The 22,547-nt window shown below is 49.2% G+C and overlaps 1 protein-coding gene across 1 annotated transcript in view; it reads right to left on the bottom strand.

Moving 5' to 3' along the window:
* DNAH8 (dynein axonemal heavy chain 8) overlaps nt 1-22,547 on the bottom strand; it is a 9,979,189-nt gene that overhangs the window by 1,855,376 nt on the left and 8,101,266 nt on the right. Inside the window, exon 65 of the mRNA XM_069236651.1 lies at nt 16,090-16,266. Within this exon, the coding sequence (XP_069092752.1) occupies nt 16,090-16,266 (177 nt within the window). The remainder of the gene's footprint in view (nt 1-16,089; nt 16,267-22,547) is intronic.

Raw genomic sequence — 22,547 nt, 5'->3', positions numbered from 1 at the left:
GAAGAACTGTGAATACTGCAGGAACGACAAGGGCTAGAGACTTCCCCTTTGGAGGATGGATCCCCCACGCCTTGGAGAGTCGTGCAGAAGTGTTTTCCCGCCGGATGGACGCCAACAAGCCTTGCTACACGCAAATCGTGCGTTTGGCGTTTTTGGACGCTGCTGGGGCCCAGGAGGGACCAGGAGGTCGCAAATTGGACCTGCAGAGAGAGGGGACGTCGAGCAAGACAAGGAGCCCTCACTGAAGCAGGTAGCACCCAGAGAAGTGCCAGAAACAGGCACTACGAGGATGCGTGAAACGGTGCTCGCCGAAGTTGCACAAAGGAGTCCCACGTCGCCGGAGACCAACTTAGAAAGTCGTGCAATGCAGGTTAGAGTGCCGTGGACCCAGGCTTGGCTGTGCACGAAGGCTTTCCGCCGGAAGTGCACAGGGGCCGGAGAAGCTTGCAAAGTCGCGGTTCCCAGCAATGCAGCCCAGCGAGGTGAGGCAAGGACTTACCTCCACCAAACTTGGGCTGAAGAGTCACTGGACTGTGGGGGTCACTTGGACGGTGTCGCTGGATTCGAGGGACCTCGCTCGTCGTGCTGAGAGGAGACCCAAGGGACCGGAGATGCAGCTTTTTGGTGCCTGCGGTTGCAGGGGGAAGATTCCGTCGACCCACGGGAGATTTCTTCGGAGCTTCTGGTGCAGAGAGGAGGCAGACTACCCCCACAGCATGCACAAGCAGGAAAACAGTCGAGAAGGCGGCAGGATCAGCGTTACAGAGTTGCAGTAGTCGTCTTTGCTACTATGTTGCAGGTTTGCAGGCTTCCAGCGCGGTCAGCGGTCGATTCCTTATCAGAAGGTGAAGAGGGAGATGCAGAGGAACTCGGCTGAGCTCATGCATTCGTTATCTAAAGTTTCCCCAGAGACAGAGACCCTAAATAGCCAGAAAAGAGGGTTTGGCTACCTAGGAGAGAGGAAAGGCTACTAACACCTGAAGGAGCCTATCACAAGGAGTCTCTGACGTCACCTGGTGGCACTGGCCACTCAGAGCAGTCCAGTGTGCCAGCAGCACCTCTGTTTCCAAGATGGCAGAGGTCTGGAGCACACTGGAGGAGCTCTGGACACCTCCCAGGGGAGGTGCAGGTCAGGGGAGTGGTCACTCCCCTTTCCTTTGTCCAGTTTCGCGCCAGAGCAGGGGCTAAGGGGTCCCTGAACCGGTGTAGACTGGCTTATGCAGAATTGGGCACCTCTGTGCCCAACAAAGCATTTCCAGAGGCTGGGGGAGGCTACTCCTCCCCTGCCTTCACACCATTTTCCAAAGGGAGAGGGTGTCACACCCTCTCTCAGAGGAAGTTCTTTGTTCTGCCATCCTGGGCCAGGCCTGGCTGGACCCCAGGAGGGCAGATGCCTGTCTGAGGGGTTGGCAGCAGCAGCAGCTGCAGAGAAACCCCAGGAAGGGCAGTCTGGCAGTACCAGGGTCTGTGCTACAGACCACTGGGATTATGGAATTGTACCAACAATGCCAGGATGGCATAGAGGGGGCAATTCCATGATCATAGACATGTTACATGGCCATATTCGGAGTTACCATGGTGAAGCTACATATAGGTAGTGACCTATATGTAGTGCACGCGTGTAATGGTGTCCCCGTACTCACAAAGTTCAGTGAATTGGCTCTGAACAATGTGGGGGCACCTTGGCTAGTGCCAGGGTGCCCTCACACTAAGTAACTTTGCACCTAACCTTTACCAGGTAAAGGTTAGACATATAGGTGACTTATAAGTTACTTAAGTGCAGTGTAAAATGGCTGTGAAATAACGTGGACGTTATTTCACTCAGGCTGCAGTGGCAGGCCTGTGTAAGAATTGTCAGAGCTCCCTATGGGTGGCAAAAGAAATGCTGCAGCCCATAGGGATCTCCTGGAACCCCAATACCCTGGGTACCTCAGTACCATATACTAGGGGATTATAAGGGTGTTCCAGTAAGCCAATGTAAATTGGTAAAAATGGTCACTAGCCTGTCAGTGACAATTTGGAAAGAAATGAGAGAGCATAACCACTGAGGTTCTGATTAGCAGAGCCTCAGTGAGACAGTTAGTCACTACACAGGTAACACATACAGGCACACTTATGAGCACTGGGGCCCTGGGTTACCAGGGTCCCAGTGACACCTACAACTAAAACAACATATATACAGTGAAAAATGGGGGTAACATGCCAGGCAAGATGGTACTTTCCTACACAACCCCCCCCCAAACGAAGGACAATAAGACTAGCCATTACCTGATGAGTCTTCATTGTCTAAGTGGAAATATCTGGAGAGTCCATCTGCATTGGAGTGGCTACTCCCAGGTCTATGTTCCACTGTATAGTCCATTCCCTGTAGGGATATGGACCACCTCAACAATTTAGGATTTTCACCTTTCATTTGTTTTAGCCAAAGTAGAGGTTTGTGGTCTGTCTGAACAATGAAGTGAGTGCCAAACAGGTATGGCCTCAACTTCTTCAGAGCCCAGACCACAGCAAAGGCCTCCCTCTCAATGGCAGACCAACGCTTTTCTCTAGGGGTCAACCTTCTACTAATAAAAGCAACAGGTTGATCCTGGCTCTCAGAATTAAGTTGTGATAGGACTGCCCCTACTCCTAATTCAGATGCATCAGTTTGGACATAGAATTTTTTAGAGTAACAAGGGCTTTTCAGGACAGGTGCAGAGCACATGGCCTGCTTCAGCTCCTCAAAAGCTTTCTGACAGTTTGCTGTCCATAATACCTTTTTAGGCATTTTCTTGGATGTGAGGTCATTAAGAGGGGCTGCAATGGAGCCATAGTTCTTAATGAACCTCCTGTAATACCCAGTGAGGCCTAGGAAGGCTCTCACCTGAGTCTGAGTGGTAGGGGGAATCCAATCAATAATAGTTTGGATTTTCCCCTGAAGTGGTGCAATCTGTTCCCCACCAACAAGGTGTCCCAGATAAACCACCTTACCCTGCCCTATCTGGCACTTTGAAGCCTTGATAGTGAGGCCTGCCTTTTGCAGGGCCTCCAAAACTTTCCAAAGGTGGACCAGGTGATCATCCCAGCTGGAGCTAAAGACAGCTATATCATCCAAATATGCTGCACTGAAAGCTTCCAGCCCTTGCAGGACTGTGTTCACCAACCTCTGAAAAGTGGCAGGTGCATTTTTCAAACCAAAAGGCATTACAGTAAACTGGTAATGTCCTCCAATGGTAGAAAATGCAGTCTTAGGTTTAGCATCTTCTGACATTTTGATCTGCCAATACCCTGCAGTCAAATCAAAAGTGCTTAGATACTTGGCAGATGCCAGTGTATCTATTAGCTCATCTGCCCTGGGTATAGGGTGAGCATCTGTTTTGGTTACCAAGTTGAGACCTCTATAGTCTACACAAAACCTCATTTCCTTCTTTCCATCTTTCGAATTGGGTTTTGGTACCAGTACCACAGGAGAAGCCCATGGACTGTCAGAGTGCTCAACCACTCCTAGTTCCAACATCTTCTGAACTTCTTGCTTTATGCAGTCCCTGACATGGTCAGGCTGCCTATAGATCTTACTTTTGACAGGTAAACTGTCTCCAGTATCTATAGTGTGCTCACACCAAGAAGTGGTGCCTCGCACAATGGAGAAGAGTTCTGAAAATTGTCCTAGGAGATTTATGCAATTATCTTTCTGCTCAGCAGTAAGACAATCAGCCAAAACTACCCCTTCCACAAGAGCATCTTGTTCTGTGGAAGAGAAGAGATCAGGTAGAGGATCACTGTCTTCTTCCTGTCCCTCATCTGTTGCCATGAGCAGGGTGAGATCAGCCCTGTCATAGTAGGGTTTCAGGCGGTTGACATGGAGCACCCTAAGGGGACTCCTGGCAGTGCCTAAGTCAACCAAGTAGGTGACTTCACCCTTCTTTTCAACAATTGTGTGTGGACCACTCCATTTATCTTGGAGTGCTCTTGGGGCCACAGGCTCCAAGACCCACACTTTCTGCCCTGGTTGGTACTGAACCAAAACAGCCTTCTGATCATGCCATTGCTTCTGGAGCTCTTGGCTGGCCTGAAGGTTTTTACTGGCCTTTTTCATGTACTCAGCCATCCTTGATCTGAGGCCAAGTACATAGTCCACAATATCCTGCTTAGGAGCTTTTAAAGGTTGTTCCCAACCCTCCTTTACAAGTGTGAGTGGACCCCTAACAGGGTGTCCAAAAAGAAGTTCAAAGGGGCTGAAGCCCACTCCTTTCTGGGGTACCTCTCTGTAGGCAAAAAGGAGGCATGGTAGAAGGATATCCCATCTCCTGCGGAGTTTTTCAGGGAGTCCCATAATCATGCCTTTGAGAGTTTTATTAAATCTCTCCACCAGTCCATTTGTTTGTGGATGATAGGGTGTTGTGAACTTGTAAGTTACACCACACTCCTTCCACATGGCCTTTAAGTATGCAGACATGAAATTGCTTCCTCTGTCTGATACTACTTCCTTTGGGAAGCCCACCCTGGAAAATATTCCCAGGAGGGCCTTTGCCACTGCAGGAGCTGTAGTGGTCCTTAAAGGAATTGCTTCAGGATACCTTGTGGCATGGTCCACTACCACTAAGATAAACCTATTGCCTGAAGCAGTAGGAGGGTCAAGGGGGCCAACTATGTCAACCCCTACCCTTTCAAAGGGAACCCCAACCACAGGCAGTGGGATAAGGGGTGCCTTTGGAGTGCCACCTGTCTTGCCACTGGCTTGACAGGTTTCACAGGACTTACAAAATTCTTTTGTGTCCTCAGACATCCTAGGCCAATGAAACAGTGGTACCAATCTGTCCCAAGTTTTCATTTGACCCAGGTGCCCAGCTAAGGGAATGTCATGTGCCAGTGTTAGGAGGAACTTTCTGTACTCCTGAGGAATCACTAATCTCCTGGCAGCTCCAGGTTTAGGATCCCTATGCTCAGTGTACAAGAGGTTGTCCTCCCAGTAAACTCTGTGTGAGTCACTGACATCCCCATTAGCCTGTTTGACAGCTTGCTGTCTGAGACCCTCTAATGTGGGACAGGTTTGCTGTGCCACACTCAGCTCCTCTCTGGCAGGCCCCCCTTCACCCAAAAGCTCAGCAGTGTCTGCTTCCAGCTCCTCTGGTGTAGGTTCTGCACAGGGAGGGAATTCTTCTTCCTCAGAATTAGAATCCACTGTAGAGGGAGGGATAGTAGGAAGTGGTTTGCTTCTACTAGCCCTAGCTTTAGGGAGCACTTGGTCCATTGTTCCAGGATCCAAGCTTCCCTGTCCTTTTTGCTTTTTGGCCTGAGCCCTTGTCAAAGCAAAAATATGCCCTGGGATGCCCAGCATTGCTGCATGGGCCTCCAACTCCACATCTGACCAAGCTGATGTCTCCAAATCGTTCCCTAATAGACAGTCTACAGGTAAATCTGAAGCTACCACAACTTTCTTTGGACCAGATACCCCCCCCCAGTTGAGATTTACAACAGCCATGGGGTGGCTTTGTGTTATGTTGTGAGCATCGGTTACTTGGTACTGGTGTCCAAGTATGTGTTGTTCAGGGTGCACCAGTTTCTCAATCACCATTGTGACACTGGCACCTGTGTCCCTGTAGGCCTGGACCTCAACACCATTTATTAGGGTTAGTTGCTTGTACTTCTCCAAGTTATGGGGGCAAGCAACCAAAGTGGCTAAGTCAATAGCCCCTTCAGAGACTAAAGTAGCCTCTGTGGTCTCCCTAATCAGACCAACCCCAACTAAATTACCAAAAGTGAGCCCAGCTACTCCCTTGGATTGGCTATTAGTAGGTTTGCTCCCACCACCACTGCTATTAGTAGGGACACTAGGTGTAGCAGTAGGGGTTGTAGTGGTAGGAGCTGTGGTGCCTTTCTTTGGACAACTGGGATCTGTTGTCCAATGGCCTTTTATCTTACATAAATAGCACCATGGTTTCTTTTCCTTGTTCTGATTAGAGGAGGGTTTGGGCCCACCACCCCCACCAGAGTGTTTTTGTGGGCCTGATGAAGACTCATTTTTAGATTTGTCCCCACCTTTGTCAGAAGACTTACCATCCTTCTTTTTGTTGCCATCTTTGTCACCCCCTGTATGAACTTTTCTGTTCACTCTTGTTCTGACCCATTTGTCTGCCTTCTTTCCCAATTCTTGGGGAGAGGTCAGATCAGAGTCCACCAAGTACTGGTGCAACAAATCAGACACACAATTATTAAGAATATGCTCTCTCAGGATTAAGTTATACAGGCTGTCATAATCAGTAACTTTACTGCCATGTAACCACCCCTCCAAGGCCTTCACTGCCTGGTCAATGAAATCAACCCAGTCTTGTGAAGACTCCTTTTTGGTATCTCTGAACTTGATCCTGTACTGTTCAGTGGTTAAGCCATAACCATCCAGGAGTGCATTCTTAAGAACTTGGAAATTGTTAGCATCATTTTCTTTTACAGTAAGGAGCCTATCCCTACCTTTTCCAGTAAATGATAGCCATAGGATAGCAGCCCACTGCCTTTGAGGGACATCCTGTACAGCACAGGCCCTCTCAAGTGCAGCAAACCACTTGTTAATGTCATCCCCCTCCTTGTAAGGGGGAACTATCTTATGCAGATTCCTGGAATCATGCTCTTTTGCAGGATGACTATGGGGAATACTGCTGCTGCCACCATGGGTATCTAAACCCATTTTCTGTCTTTCCCTCTCTATTTCTAAAGACTGTCTATCCAAATCCAGCTGTTGCTTCTTGAGCTTCAGTCTGGTTTGCTCCACTCTCAATCTATTGAGCTCCCTTTCCAACAATCTGTCATCAGGGTGGGTGGGAGGGACATTTCTAGATACAGAGGTATGATGGGAATGAACAGAAGGAGACCTGTCCCTTACAGAGGGCACCCTAACAGCTTGGCTACCAGTATAATGTGAGAGCACATCATCAGTATGATGTGATTCAACCTCTGTACCAACTATGCTAGACTGTCTAGTAATGGGCAGGCTGAGAAGTTTCTTTCCTGAACCTTTTCCTGGGGGAGTCCCTGGATCAGATTGAGAACCATTAGCTACTTTTTCTACAGATTGGGCACTTATGGCCTTATCCTGTACTCTAAGCATATTAATTAACAGTTCTAAAGAAGGATTCTTCCCTACACTCAAACCTCTCTCTATGCAGAGACTCCTTGCTCCTTTCCAGCTAAGGTGATCATATGCAAGTTTGGACAGTTCAACTTTTTGGCCTGTGCCAGACATTTTTTTAGAGAGAGTTAAAGTGATAGACAAAGAGAAAAAAGTTTTCAGAACTTTTTGGAAAGACAGAAAAAAACTTTTTAAACTTTTAAGAACTTTTTGAAAGTTTAGAAGTACTTTTCAGCACTTAGAAAAGAGTGAAAAGAGGAAAAAAAAACTTTTTGGCTATGTGTATATACACTGACCTTGTTTTGTATATTTTTCTCTTATGAAAAGTACAATGACAAGAGTGGTAAGTAGTCTCAAAGCACTTATCCCACCACTGCACAACCAATGTAGGAGGCTGGACTGGCTTGTAGTGAGTACCAAGGGGTACTTGCACCTTGCACCAGGCCCAGTTATCCCTTATTAGTGTATAGGGTGTCTAGCAGCTTAGGCTGATAGATAATGGTAGCTTAGCAAAGCAGCTCAGGCTGAACTAGGAGACGTGTGAAGCTACTACAGTACCACTGAGTGTCATATGCACAATATCATAAGAAAACACAATACACAGTTATACTAAAAATAAAGGTACTTTATTTTTATGACAATATGCCAAAGTATCTTAGAGTGTACCCTCAGTGAGAGGATAGGAAATATACACAAGATATATATACACAATAGCAAAAATATGCAGTATAGTCTTAGAAAACAGTGCAAACAATGTATAATTACAATAGGATGCAATGGGGAAACATAGGGATAGGGGCAACACAAACCATATACTCCAAAAGTGGAATGTGAACCACGAATGGACCCCAAACCTATGTGACCTTGTAGAGGGTCGCTGGGACTATTAGAAAATAGTGAGAGTTAGAAAAATAACCCTCCCCAAGACCCTGAAAAGTGAGTGCAAAGTGCACCAAAGTTCCCCTAAGGACAAAATAGTCGTGTTAGAGGGAGAATGCAAGGAAAACACAAATCAGCAATGCAACAACGATGGATTCCTGTCTGAAGGTACCTGTGGAACAAGGGGACCAAGTCCAAAAGTCACAAGCAGCTCGGAGATGGGCAGATGCCCAAGAAATGCCAGCGGTTGGTGCAAAGAAGCTCTTACTAGGCTGAAGAACTGTGAATACTGCAGGAACGACAAGGGCTAGAGACTTCCCCTTTGGAGGATGGATCCCCCACGCCTTGGAGAGTCGTGCAGAAGTGTTTTCCCGCCGGATGGACGCCAACAAGCCTTGCTACACGCAAATCGTGCGTTTGGCGTTTTTGGACGCTGCTGGGGCCCAGGAGGGACCAGGAGGTCGCAAATTGGACCTGCAGAGAGAGGGGACGACGAGCAAGACAAGGAGCCCTCACTGAAGCAGGTAGCACCCAGAGAAGTGCCAGAAACAGGCACTACGAGGATGCGTGAAACGGTGCTCGCCGAAGTTGCACAAAGGAGTCCCACGTCGCCGGAGACCAACTTAGAAAGTCGTGCAATGCAGGTTAGAGTGCCGTGGACCCAGGCTTGGCTGTGCACGAAGGCTTTCCGCCGGAAGTGCACAGGGGCCGGAGAAGCTTGCAAAGTCGCGGTTCCCAGCAATGCAGCCCAGCGAGGTGAGGCAAGGACTTACCTCCACCAAACTTGGGCTGAAGAGTCACTGGACTGTGGGGGTCACTTGGACGGTGTCGCTGGATTCGAGGGACCTCGCTCGTCGTGCTGAGAGGAGACCCAAGGGACCGGAGATGCAGCTTTTTGGTGCCTGCGGTTGCAGGGGGAAGATTCCGTCGACCCACGGGAGATTTCTTCGGAGCTTCTGGTGCAGAGAGGAGGCAGACTACCCCCACAGCATGCACAAGCAGGAAAACAGTCGAGAAGGCGGCAGGATCAGCGTTACAGAGTTGCAGTAGTCGTCTTTGCTACTATGTTGCAGGTTTGCAGGCTTCCAGCGCGGTCAGCGGTCGATTCCTTATCAGAAGGTGAAGAGGGAGATGCAGAGGAACTCGGCTGAGCTCATGCATTCGTTATCTAAAGTTTCCCCAGAGACAGAGACCCTAAATAGCCAGAAAAGAGGGTTTGGCTACCTAGGAGAGAGGAAAGGCTACTAACACCTGAAGGAGCCTATCACAAGGAGTCTCTGACGTCACCTGGTGGCACTGGCCACTCAGAGCAGTCCAGTGTGCCAGCAGCACCTCTGTTTCCAAGATGGCAGAGGTCTGGAGCACACTGGAGGAGCTCTGGACACCTCCCAGGGGAGGTGCAGGTCAGGGGAGTGGTCACTCCCCTTTCCTTTGTCCAGTTTCGCGCCAGAGCAGGGGCTAAGGGGTCCCTGAACCGGTGTAGACTGGCTTATGCAGAATTGGGCACCTCTGTGCCCAACAAAGCATTTCCAGAGGCTGGGGGAGGCTACTCCTCCCCTGCCTTCACACCATTTTCCAAAGGGAGAGGGTGTCACACCCTCTCTCAGAGGAAGTTCTTTGTTCTGCCATCCTGGGCCAGGCCTGGCTGGACCCCAGGAGGGCAGATGCCTGTCTGAGGGGTTGGCAGCAGCAGCAGCTGCAGAGAAACCCCAGGAAGGGCAGTCTGGCAGTACCAGGGTCTGTGCTACAGACCACTGGGATTATGGAATTGTACCAACAATGCCAGGATGGCATAGAGGGGGCAATTCCATGATCATAGACATGTTACATGGCCATATTCGGAGTTACCATGGTGAAGCTACATATAGGTAGTGACCTATATGTAGTGCACGCGTGTAATGGTGTCCCCGTACTCACAAAGTTCAGTGAATTGGCTCTGAACAATGTGGGGGCACCTTGGCTAGTGCCAGGGTGCCCTCACACTAAGTAACTTTGCACCTAACCTTTACCAGGTAAAGGTTAGACATATAGGTGACTTATAAGTTACTTAAGTGCAGTGTAAAATGGCTGTGAAATAACGTGGACGTTATTTCACTCAGGCTGCAGTGGCAGGCCTGTGTAAGAATTGTCAGAGCTCCCTATGGGTGGCAAAAGAAATGCTGCAGCCCATAGGGATCTCCTGGAACCCCAATACCCTGGGTACCTCAGTACCATATACTAGGGGATTATAAGGGTGTTCCAGTAAGCCAATGTAAATTGGTAAAAATGGTCACTAGCCTGTCAGTGACAATTTGGAAAGAAATGAGAGAGCATAACCACTGAGGTTCTGATTAGCAGAGCCTCAGTGAGACAGTTAGTCACTACACAGGTAACACATACAGGCACACTTATGAGCACTGGGGCCCTGGGTTACCAGGGTCCCAGTGACACCTACAACTAAAACAACATATATACAGTGAAAAATGGGGGTAACATGCCAGGCAAGATGGTACTTTCCTACACTAACTGTCTCACTGAGGCTCTGCTAACCAGAACCTCAGTGGTTATGCTCTCTCATTTCTTTCCAAATTGTCACTAACAGGCTAGTGACCAATTTTACCAATTTACATTGGCTTACTGGAACACCCTTATAATTCCCTAGTATATGGTACTGAGGTACCCAGGGTATTGGGGTTCCAGGAGATCCATATGGGCTGCAGCATTTCTTTTGCCACCCATAGGGAGCTCTGACAATTCTTACACAGGCCTGCCACTGCAGCCTGAGTGAAATAACGTCCACGTTATTTCACAGCCATTTTACACTGCACTTAAGTAACTTATAAGTCACCTATATGTCTAACCTTTACCTGGTAAAGGTTAGGTGCAAAGTTACTTAGTGTGAGGGCACCCTGGCACTAGCCAAGGTGCCCCCACATTGTTCAGGGCCAATTCCCCGGACTTTGTGAGTGCGGGGACACCATTACACGCGTGCACTACATATAGGTCACTACCTATATGTAGCTTCACAATGGTAACTCCGAATATGGCCATGTAACATGTCTATGATCATGGAATTGCCCCCTCTATGCCATCCTGGCATAGTTGGCACAATCCCATGATCCCAGTGGTCTGTAGCACAGACCCTGGTACTGCCAAACTGCCTTTCCTGGGGTTTCACTGCAGCTGCTGCTGCTGCCAATCCCTCAGACAGGTTTCTGACCCCAGCCAGGGCCCCAGTGCTCATAAGTGTCCCTGTATGTGTTCCCTGTGTGATGACTAACTGTCTCACTGAGGCTCTGCTAACCAGAACCTCAGTGGTTATGCCCTCTCTGCTTTCAAAATTGTCACTAACAGGCTAGTGACCAATTTCACCAATTAACATTGGCATACTGGAACACCCTTATAATTCCCTAGTATATGGTACTGAGGTACCCAGGGTATTGGGGTTCCAGGAGATCCCTATGGGCTGCAACATTTCTTTTGCCACCCATAGGGAGCTCTGACAATTCTTACACAGGCCTGCCACTGCAGCCTGAGTGAAATAACGTCCACGTTATTTCACAGCCATTTACCACTGCACTTAAGTAACTTATATGTCACCTATATGTCTAACCTTCACCTGGTGAAGGTTGGGTGCTAAGTAACTTAGTGTGTGGGCACCCTGGCACTAGCCAAGATGCCCCCACATCGTTCAGGGCAAATTCCCCGGACTTTGTGAGTGCGGGGACACCATTTCACGTGTGCACTATACATAGGTCACTACCTATGCATAGCGTCACAATGGTAACTCCGAACATGGCCATGTAACATGTCTAAGATCATGGAATTGTCACCCGAATGCCATTCTGGCATTGGGGAGACAATTCCATGATCCCCTGAGTCTTTAGCACAGACCCAGGTACTGCCAAAATGCCTTTCCCGGGGTTTCACTGCAGCTGCTGCTGCTGCCAACCCCTCAGACAGGTTTCTGCCTTCCTGGGGTCCAGCCAGGCCTGGCCCAGGAAGGCAGAACAAAGGATTTCCTCAGAGAGATGGTGTTACACCCTCTCCCTTTGGAAAAATGTGTCAGGGCTGGGGAGGAGTAGCCTCCCCCAGCCTCTGGAAATGCTTTGATGGGCACAGATGGTGCCCATCTCTGCATAAGCCAGTCTACTACGGTTCAGGGATCCCCCAGCCCTGCTCTGGCGCGAAACTGGACAAAGGAAAGGGGAGTGACCACTCCCCTGACCTGCACCTCCCAGGGGAGGTGCCCAGAGTTCCTCCAGCGTGCCCCAGACCTCTGCCATCTTGGATTCAGAGGTGTGCTCGCACACTGGACTGCTCTGAGTGGCAAGGGCCAGCAGGTGATGTCAGAGACTCCTTCTGATAGGCTCTTACCTATGTTACTAGCCTATCCTCCTTCCTAGGTAGCCAAACCTCCTTTTCTGGCTACTCAGGGTCTCTGCTTTGGGGAATTCTTCAGATACCGAATGCAAGAGCTCTGCACTTCTCTCTTCACGTTCTGCCAAAGGATCGACCGCTGACTGCTCAAGACGCCTGCAAAACCGCAACAAAGTAGCAAAGGCGACTACTGCAACCTTGTATCGCTTCATCCTGCTGGCTTTCTCGCCTGTTTCCTGGTGTGCATGCTCTGGGGGTAGCCTGCCTCCTTCTTGCACCAGGAGCTCTGAAGAAATCTCCTGTGGGTCGACGGAATCTTCCTCCTGCAACCACAGGCAACAAAAGACTGCATCACCGGTCCTCTGGGTCCCCTCTCGGCACGACGAGCGAGGTCCCTGGAACTCAGCAACTCTGTCCAAGTGACTCCCACAGTCCAGTGACTCTTCAGTCCAAGTTTGGTGAAGGTAAGTCCTTGCCTCCCCACGCTAGACTGCATTGCTGGGTACCGCGTGATTTACAGCTGCTCCGGCTCCTGTGCACTCTTCCAGGATTTCCTTTGTGCACAGCCAAGCCTGGGTCCCCGACACTATAACCTGCAGTGCACAACCTTCTGAGTTGTCCTCCGGCGTCGTGGGACTCCCTTTTCTGACTTCGGGTGGACTCCGGTTCACTCCTCTTCCAAGTGCCTGTTCCGGTACTTCTGCGGGTACTGCTTGCTTCTGTGAGGGCTCCCTGACTTGTTGGGTGCCCCCCCTGTCTCCTCATCCAAGTGGCGACATCCTGGTCCCTCCTGGGCCACAGCAGCATCCAAAAAACCCTAACCGTGACCTTTGCAGCTAGCAAGGCTTGTTTGCGGTCTTTCTGCGTGGGAACACCTCTGCAAGCTTCTTCACGACGTGGGACATCCATCCTCCAAAGGGGAAGTTTCTAGCCCTCTTCGTTCTTGCAGAATCCACAGCTTCTACCATCCGGTGGCATTTCCTGGCTGCCCCATCTCGACATTGTTGCGACTCTTGGACTTGGTCCCCTTGTTTCACAGGTACTCAGGTCCGGAAATCCACTGTTGTTGCTTGGCTGGTGTTGGTCTTCCTTGCAGAAACTCCCTATCACGACTTCTGTGCTACCTGGGGGTTATAGGGGCACTTTACACCTACTTTTCAGGGTCTTGGGGTGGGCTATTTTTCTAACCCTCACTGTTTTCTTACAGTCCCAGAGACCCTCTACAAGCTCACATAGGTTTGGGGTCCATTCGTGGTTCGCATTCCACTTTTGGAGTATATGGTTTGTGTTGCCCCTATACCTATGTGCTCCTATTGCAATCTACTGTAACTTTACACTGCTTGCATTACTTTTCTTGCTATTACCTGCATAATTTTGGTTTGTGTACATATATCTTGTGTATATAACTCATCCTCATACTGAGGGTACTCACTGAGATACTTTTGGCATATTTTCATGAAAATAAAGTACCTTTATTTTTAGTACTTCTGTGTATTGTGTTTTCTTATGATATTGTGCACATGACACCAGTGTTATGGTAGGAGCTTTACATGTCTCCTAGTTCAGCCTAAGCTGCTTTGCCATAGCTACCTTCTATCAGCCTAAGCTGCTAGAACTTCTACACTAATAAGGCATAACTGGACCTGGCACAAGGTGTAAGTACCTCTGGTACCCACTACAAGCCAGGCCAGCCTCCTACACTGGGTCCCCAGGACTCCGTCCTGCAGTGCACAACCCTCTGAGTTCGGCTCCGGCGTCAAGGGACCCTCCTTTGTAGCTTCGCATGGACTCCAGTTCACTAATCTTCTAAGTGCCTGTTGGGGTACTTCTGCGGGTGCTGCCTGCTTCTGTGAGGGCTCTCTGAGTTGCTGAGCGCCCCCTCTGTCTCCTCCTCCAAGGGGCGACATCCTGGTCCTTCCTGGTCCTCAGCAGCACCCAAAAACCTCTACCGCGACCCTTGCAGCTAGTAAGGTTTGTTCGCGGTATTTCTGCAACCTTCATCGCGACGTGGGACATCTGTCTTCCAAAGGAGAAGTTCCTAGTCCTCTTTGTTCTTCCAGAAATCCAAGCTTCTTCCATCCGGAGGCAGCTTCCTTGCACCTTCATCCGGGGTTTCCTAGGCTCCTGCCCCCCCGGACACTGTCGCGACTATTGGACTTGGTCCCCTAGCCTTGCAGGTCCTAGGGTCCGGAAATCCGTTGTTAGTGCACTGCTGGTGTTTGTTGTTCTTGCAGAATCCCCCTATCACAACTATTGTGCTCTCTTGGGGTGGTAGGTGTACTTTACTCCTACCTTTCAGGGTCTTGGGGTGGGGTATCTTGGACACCCTGACTGTTTTCTTACAGTCCAGGCGACCCTCTACAAGCTCCCATAGGTCTGGGGTCCATTTGTGATTCGCATTCCACTTTTGGAGTATATTTTTTGTGTTGCCCCTAGACCTATGCTTGCCTATTGCAACCTATTGTAATTCTACACTGTTTGCATTACTTTTCTGACTCTTACTTACCTATTTTTGGTTTGTTGACATATAACTTGTGTATATTACTTACCTTCTTACTGAGGGTACTCACTGAGATACTTGTGGCATACTGTCATAGAAATAAAGTACCTTTATTTTTAGTAACTCTGTGTATTGTGTATTCTTATGATATTGTGCATATGATGTAAGTGGTATAGTAGGAGCTTTGCATGTCTCCTAGTTCAGCCTAAGCTGCTTTGCCATAGCTACCTTCTATCAGCCTAAGCTGCTAGAAACACCTCTATCCTACTAATAAGGGATAACTGGACCTGGCACAAGGTGTAAGTACCTCTGGTACCCACTACAAGCCAGGCCAGCCTCTTACAACTGACAAATAGGGTTTCCACTATGAGCATTGGGGTCCTGGCTAGCAGAATCCCAGTGAGACAGTAAAAACACCCTGACATATACTTCCCACGCAACTCCCATGATTTTTTAAGCAAACCTGGATTTACCAGAAATGGTAGACCTAGGAATGCATAAAAGATATGCCTTCTCATGGGAGGCGTAATGAGGAGAAATATCTTTATTTTTCCTTGTTAGTTCCTCTTTCTAAGTGTACTGCATTCTGCCTCTCATGATTGTTTTTGTGCAGGAAGGTACACCTTCCTGCACAAAAACAATCCTGCATGCAAAGCAGGCCTCCTTTCACCATGGTGCAAGGGTGCTTCCATTGTGCGCAAGCGTTCCGGAAAGGACAGGAATGTGCCATATTGCCCTAAATACGGCACATTCCTGCCATTTCCCTGTGACACAGTGTAGCGCAGCAATGTGACTTGCTCCACTGCACTGTGTCACATTCTGAAAAATAAGTCCCTTTGTTCATGAGGCCCCTGGGCATTAGTGAAAGGTGGTAAGGTTTTTCAAAGCTCTGGCTTATTCTTCAAATCCAGTCAGAAAATCCTAATAAATGTATTTTTGACAGCTATACACAAATGTGCATTCATCTGGTTTTTCGAGGTGTAGATTTATTTAAGGATAGTCACAGGTCTTGAACACATTCAGTAAAAAGCTTTAACTGATCTCCACCCTCTGTGGTTTGCTAAAAATGTCTTTCTTCAGATATTTCTTTCTCTGTAGATGATGCATATCTTGGAAAACAGGGATACATTTGATGGATCATAATATTGTCATGAAGATAAGCATATTGTGCACCTTAACTACGGACACATAACACTGCTGCATTGGCACACTTTAATATTTACTGATCACAAAATAATGCTGCTTTTACATTTAATGCAGATTCTGCTTCTTCCAGTGCTGGTTTCGCAGCCACCAGTTTAGACTCTGCTTTTATTTTCTCCAGTGCAATCTCATCAACAATTTTTTGTGCCTTGTCCTTCACCAACTGCACTTCTTCTTTTACAACAGATGAAGCCTGCGCGCTTACTGCAACTTCTGCTAACACCTAAGGACAGTTGGGACAAAAAATACAGCAAAATATCTCATCAATCCTTGATCAACTATAATGCAATTGAAAGATACAATAGATTTTTTGCTACTAATAGAAAAAATTCACACTGCAATTCCACATCTTAAAACTCAATTCTGTTTGAAGTGAACTGCATGGGGTGCAATGTTGGTCACGTTGTTATCAGGTCAGCCCATTTTTCAAATTCTCACCCTCAGGCTGAAATGCCTAATTTCATCTTCCACTTTAGTTGTTTTATTTTTCTCACCTTGCCCTCTTCTCTCAAGGTAAACCATCCATCTATCCACTTTTATCTCTATTTGTCAAATAAATTGTTTTCTTAAACTGTGCTGAGGATCATTGTATGTGGAAGAAACTGGATAAATTAATGATTCACCAAATTCTTTGGGGGTTATAAAAAATGAGCTGTGAGAGTGTATATTTTCTAATATGTTTATTAATGATTTTCAAATTAAAAATGTGTAATGAACTAACGTGTACAACAAGAAATTTCTGAGATGTCTGTTATTCTGTTCTTGGCTAAGCAAAATTATATTCAAACGCTATGGTCATTTTCCATGATTCTAAGCTCTCATAAAGTGTTTTCGAAGCCTGTGTAGATGTACCCGCAGCTACCCCTGTTGGGGTGCAGCGTTATGTCTTACAAGGTCGTGTATCAACCAAGCATTACATGCTGGTCTTTCCTCTAGTATGGAAGTAAAAGAAACTGTAAAAGCTTCTTCCTGAGAACAAGATACTCGAGAGTCGATGAGACAATGGAGTTACAGACGAGACGGAAGAAGTAAAGATACATCGAAAGAAAATGTTATAGTTAGCATAGATTTGTTAAGTTTAGGTCCTCAACTTAGTTGTCGATTGGCTGAAATGAAACCACCCCGTAGTCTGACCAATCAGGAGTTAATTAGAATTTAGGATAACAACCTGGGTAGAATGATTAGACAGGGTGTTTCTTCTAGAGTGATTCTTGAAGAGCAGACGAGATTCGAGATTAGCTGTCGTTAGGCCCAAATCGTCTGATGAGATAACTGATGGTGTCCTCAAAATGAAGCTGATCATTTGCTGTTACTACCTTTGTGGTATTGTATGTGATTAAATGTGAATTGTGTCTCTCTTGCTTTTCAGGTACAAGCTGCAACAAATGATTTTATTGGTTCGCATTAATAGTTTTTCTTTATAACATAATTAAGTTAGGAGATTTTTCTAAATTTGTGTTACTAAATTCTTTTTACATGAAGTACAACATGTCAATGTTGATTTGTGGATAGTTAGGGAATTAATCTTGATATGCTCATGGTTTGTTTTGAGATCATTTTGATGCTGAACTAATGTATACTCTGCCATTATTACCAGTTTTTGTATCATTAAGAAGTATGATTTTTTTGGAGATAATGGGGGTCATTCTGACCTCGGCGGTAAGCGCCTTTTACCGCCGGTCAGAAGGCCGCCACAACACCGCCGCGGTAAACCGCCACGGTCATTCTGACCCTCAAGAGGCAAACCGCCAAAAACCCGACATCCACAAAAGTCCGCCACACCAACGGCCAGCGTTAAACTGGCGAAGACCAAACCTCCACTGTCACGCCAACAGAAATACGCCCATTCCATTACGACCCACGAATCCACGCGGCGGTCTTTCAACCGCGGTATTCCATTGGCGGTACACACTGCTGCGGTCAAAATACACACACACTTACAAAACACAGCCACATTGGACAATTTGAAATACACACACCTGAGACACATACCCACAACACTCCCACACACCCAATTAACTATAAAACACACACCCACATCACCCACAAACCCCTACGACCACAAATCAGAGACGAAGCCCAGAGAGAGAGAGCATAGAATAGAGAACACCATCACACAGAGGCACACTACACCATCACCCACACAACAACCACGCACAAAACACCACACACCACTACACTCACCACACTCATCACCGCAAACACCACCTCATCCACACCACCCCATGGCACCCCCAAGACACCCCAGGTTCTCAGACGCAGAACTCAGGGTCATGGTGGAGGAAATAGTTTGGGTAGAGCCCCAGCTATTCGGGACACAGGTGCAGCACACCACCATTGCCAGGAAGATGGAGCTATGGCAAAGAATAGTGGACAGGGTCAACGCTGTGGGACAGCATCCACGAAATCGGGACGACATCAGGAAGCGGTGGAACGACCTACGGGGGAAGGTGCGTTCCATGGTATCAAGGCACAACATCGCGGTGCAGAAGACTGGCGGCGGACCCCCACCTACTCCCCCAGAATTTACAGCATGGGAGGAGCAAGTCTTGAACATCCTGCATCCTGAGGGCCTCGCTGGAGTAGGCGGAGGAATGGACTCTGGTAAGTCTAATCTCAACTACTTCATCCACCCCACCCACCAGCATTCCAACTCATACCTCCACCCTCCTCCCCACCCCCATCACACATCCTCCCTGCTAATGTCTCACCATCACAACCCACCCAACCCAACACCAAACCCTGCATGCCACCACAAACCATCGACACCCATCACCTAAGCATGCCCACTGCACATACCCATCTCCCCCACAAACCGCCGTCACAACAGCCCCCACAAAGGAATGCCAGCACTGGGGTACACTGGCACCCACCCATTGCACGCTATGGCACACACAGAAGCAATAACCATACTCTTATACCCCTGCAGGACCCGAACGCCACCACACCGCCCAGGAGGGTCCAGAAATGTCCATCCCACCCCCAGAAGAGGCCCCCAGTGATGACAGCAGCTCTGTCTCCCTGGACCCAGATGACCAGCCCGGCCCCTCGGGGACCTCGGGACAGTCGGTTCCCCTCAGACAGCCACAGGCCACAGCAGACCTACCCCCCTCTGGGAACACCAGCACAGCACCCACCCACCGGGCCCATGCCTCTGTCTCCAGGACACGTCAATGAGCGGTGTGTCCACCACTACAGGGCACCCAGGTTAACCCACCACCCCAACAACAACAGGGACCTGGGGGCAGTGGTAGTGGGCACACGGTTCAGGGGACAGAGGCCCAGGGAAACAGGGGAACTGGAAGGACTGCTGTGCGACAGGGGGGGGACAGGCCCAGGGAACCCACTCTCCACGAGGCCCTCACCTCCATCATGGGAGCATACCACCACTCCCAGGAGACGATGGCGACGGTCCTGGCCAGGTTCCAGGAGATCCAGGTACTGCAGGAGGAACAGTTTATGGGGTTCAGGGAAGAATTGAGAAACATTAGTTCCGCAATGGGCACCATTGTAGTGGCTCTCAACCAGATTGTCACCACATTGCGGGACCATGTGGCACCACAAAGGGCGCCTGTCACTAGCATGGACCAGGAACAGGCTACCACCTCCGCCGGCGCTAGTGGACAGGAGGCCCCGACACAAGAACAGGCCACCAGAACCCCACCTCCTGCAGAAGAAGAACCACCCGCAAGCGTGGCCTGAGATCTAGGAAGAAGACAGAGTAGGATGCCAAGACCCCCGCCAGGAAAGGATACCCCCTGATGTCATCCCACTGTCCCACACTGTCACCCTGTCAAACCTTAAACTGCCCCTGCTCCACCTTCCACAGGCATATGGACAATGCACCTGTGAGACTGAGAATCTGGACTCTGCCATGGACATTCCTCCACCATCACCCATCACCGATTTTCAACCATGTTCCAAAATTTAGCACTTTAATAAACACACTTATTGCACACAAATAGTCTGCCTGTATTTTTGAAAATATGTATTAGACATAAACGTGCCAAAATGACCAGTTACATTGTGATGACAACATACCACTGTCACACAGCTGTAGTCCATGGGCAAACAAAGCAGAGGTCACGCAGTGGGGCCCACATCTCTGAAATTGGAAGGGAAAGTCACAACTCTGTTAGCATACACTGGGTGAAAAGGACAGACAGTAGAGAGGCAGGAGACTGTAAGTAAATGTAAAATGCCGGTGTTGATTCTTACCTGTGTGTTATTGAAAATACTGCTGTATCACTGTGTCCCTGTTGTCTGTGTCGTCCTCTTCGTCTTCCTCCTCTTCACTCTCCGCAGGATCCACAGCTGCTACAACACCACCATCTGGACCATCTTCCTGCAGAAAAGGCACCTGGCGTCGCAAAGCCAGGTTGTGAAGCATACAGCAGGCCACGATGATCTGGCACACCTTCTTTGGTGAGTACATTAGGGATCCACCTGTCATATGCAGGCACCTAAACCTGGCCTTCAGGAGGCCGAAGGTCCGCTCGATCACCCTCCTAGTACGCCCATGGGCCTCATTGTACCGTTCCTCTGCCCTTGTCCTGGGATTCCTCACTGGGGTCAGTAACCACGACAGGTTGGGGTAACCTGAGTCACCAATTAGCCACACACGGTGTCTTTGTAGTTGTTCCATCACATAAGGGATGCTGCTATTTCGCATGATGTACGCGTCATGCACTGACCCAGGGAACTTGGCATTTACATGGGAGATGTACTGGTCAGCCAAACAGACCACCTGGACATTCATGGAATGATAACTTTTTCTGTTCCTGTACACCTGTTCACTTTCTCTGGGGGGTACCAAAGCCACATGAGTCCCATCAATGGCACCAATGATGTTGGGAATATGTCCAAGGGCATAGAAATCACCCTTCACTGTAGGCAAATCCCCCACCTCAGGGAAAACGATGTATCTCCGCATGTGTTTGAGCAGGGCAGACAACACTCTGGACAACACCTTTGAAAACATAGGCTGGGACATCCCTGATGAAATGGCCACTGTTGTTTGAAATGACCCACTTGCCAAAAAATGGAGTACTGACAGTACCTGCACTAGAGGGGGGATCCCTGTGGGTTGGCGGATGGGTGACATCAGGTCTGGCTCCAGCTGGGCACACAGTTCCTGTATAGTGGCTTGGTCAAGCCTGTATGTCAGAATGACATGTCGTTCCTCCATTGTCGACAGGTCCACCAGCGGTCTGTACACAGGAACATTCCTCCATCTCCTCGCAAGTCCCAGCGGACGGTGCCTAGGAAGGACAACAGCGAGCCCAGAGTCAATCAACCCACAGGTACGTTCCCACAGCTTGCACAGTACACGATTCTCAATGCATTGAATGGCTTGTGTGAGTGTCGATGCAAGGCCTAGGCATGTGTGACGCAGTAGAAATTAAGCCATGTGGGCCCTTGAAATGGCGGCTGCCTGACATGTGAAGTGCGACATTGGGATGTGAGGTCAATGCGCTGGCGTGGCACACCGTGGCGGTAGGCGGTCGAAGACCGCGCACAAAGCCGCATTGGTTAACATTGAACCCTATGGGTTTCAGGAGCCAATGACGAAGTGCTCCGGCTGTCGCGGTACGCGCTGTCGCGGTACGCACCGCCGCGGACGTGACCGCCATTTTCTATCTGCTTAATCACTCGAGACCTGATCGTCCACAGGAGAGGACCTATACTGCAAGTGCTGCTGTGACCTTGGTCTGGAAGATACAATGGCTGCTGCGACTGGGGAAAGGGCCCCTGCCTTCACTTCTGAAGAATTGGAGAAACTCGTGGATGGGGTCCTCCCCCAGTATGCGCTACTCTACGGTCCTCCAGACCAACAGGTAAGTACACTGGGAGCATGCTTTGGGGGCAATGCCTGGGTTGAGTCGGGTGGATGAAAGATGGTGGGGAGGGAAGCGATTGAGGCATGCATCAAACGACGGATGAGAGCATGTGCCACATGGCAAGGGTGGGGATGGGGGGCCACTCACATCGAGCATGCAGAAAATTATGACAATGTTATTTCTCCCCCTGTACATGTGACATAGGTCAGCGCCCATCAGAAAATCGACATTTGGCGTGCCATCGCCAAGGACGTCCGGACCCTGGGGGTCCACAACAGACGGGGCACCCACTGCCGCAAGAGGTGGGAGGACATCCGCAGCGGGAGCAGGAAGACCGCGGAGGCTCTGCTGGGGATGGCCTCCCAACGTAGGAGGGGTGCCACTCGTCAATTGACCCCCCTGATGTCTCGGATCCTGGCGGTGGCCTACCCAGATTTGGATGGGCGCGTGAGGACATCACAGCAGACACAAGGGGGTGAGTACTAGCACATTCAGCTATCTTAGCGCGCAGTGGAGGTGTCTGGGTGGGGGAGGAGGGCTGTGGGTCTCCCTAGGATTTCTGTAGGCTAGGCCCCTCCGTAAGGCATGGCCCTGTGCCCCCGCCCCCCACCTCTGTAGGGTGCCAAGTACAGCTATCCATGGCCCTGTGTCACCTATGTGTGCA

Source organism: Pleurodeles waltl, chromosome 5 (assembly GCF_031143425.1).
Source record: "Pleurodeles waltl isolate 20211129_DDA chromosome 5, aPleWal1.hap1.20221129, whole genome shotgun sequence".
Lineage (NCBI taxonomy): Eukaryota > Metazoa > Chordata > Amphibia > Caudata > Salamandridae > Pleurodeles > Pleurodeles waltl.
The sequence above is the reverse complement of the archived record's forward strand: the minus strand, read 5'-3'. Positions and strand labels throughout refer to the sequence as shown.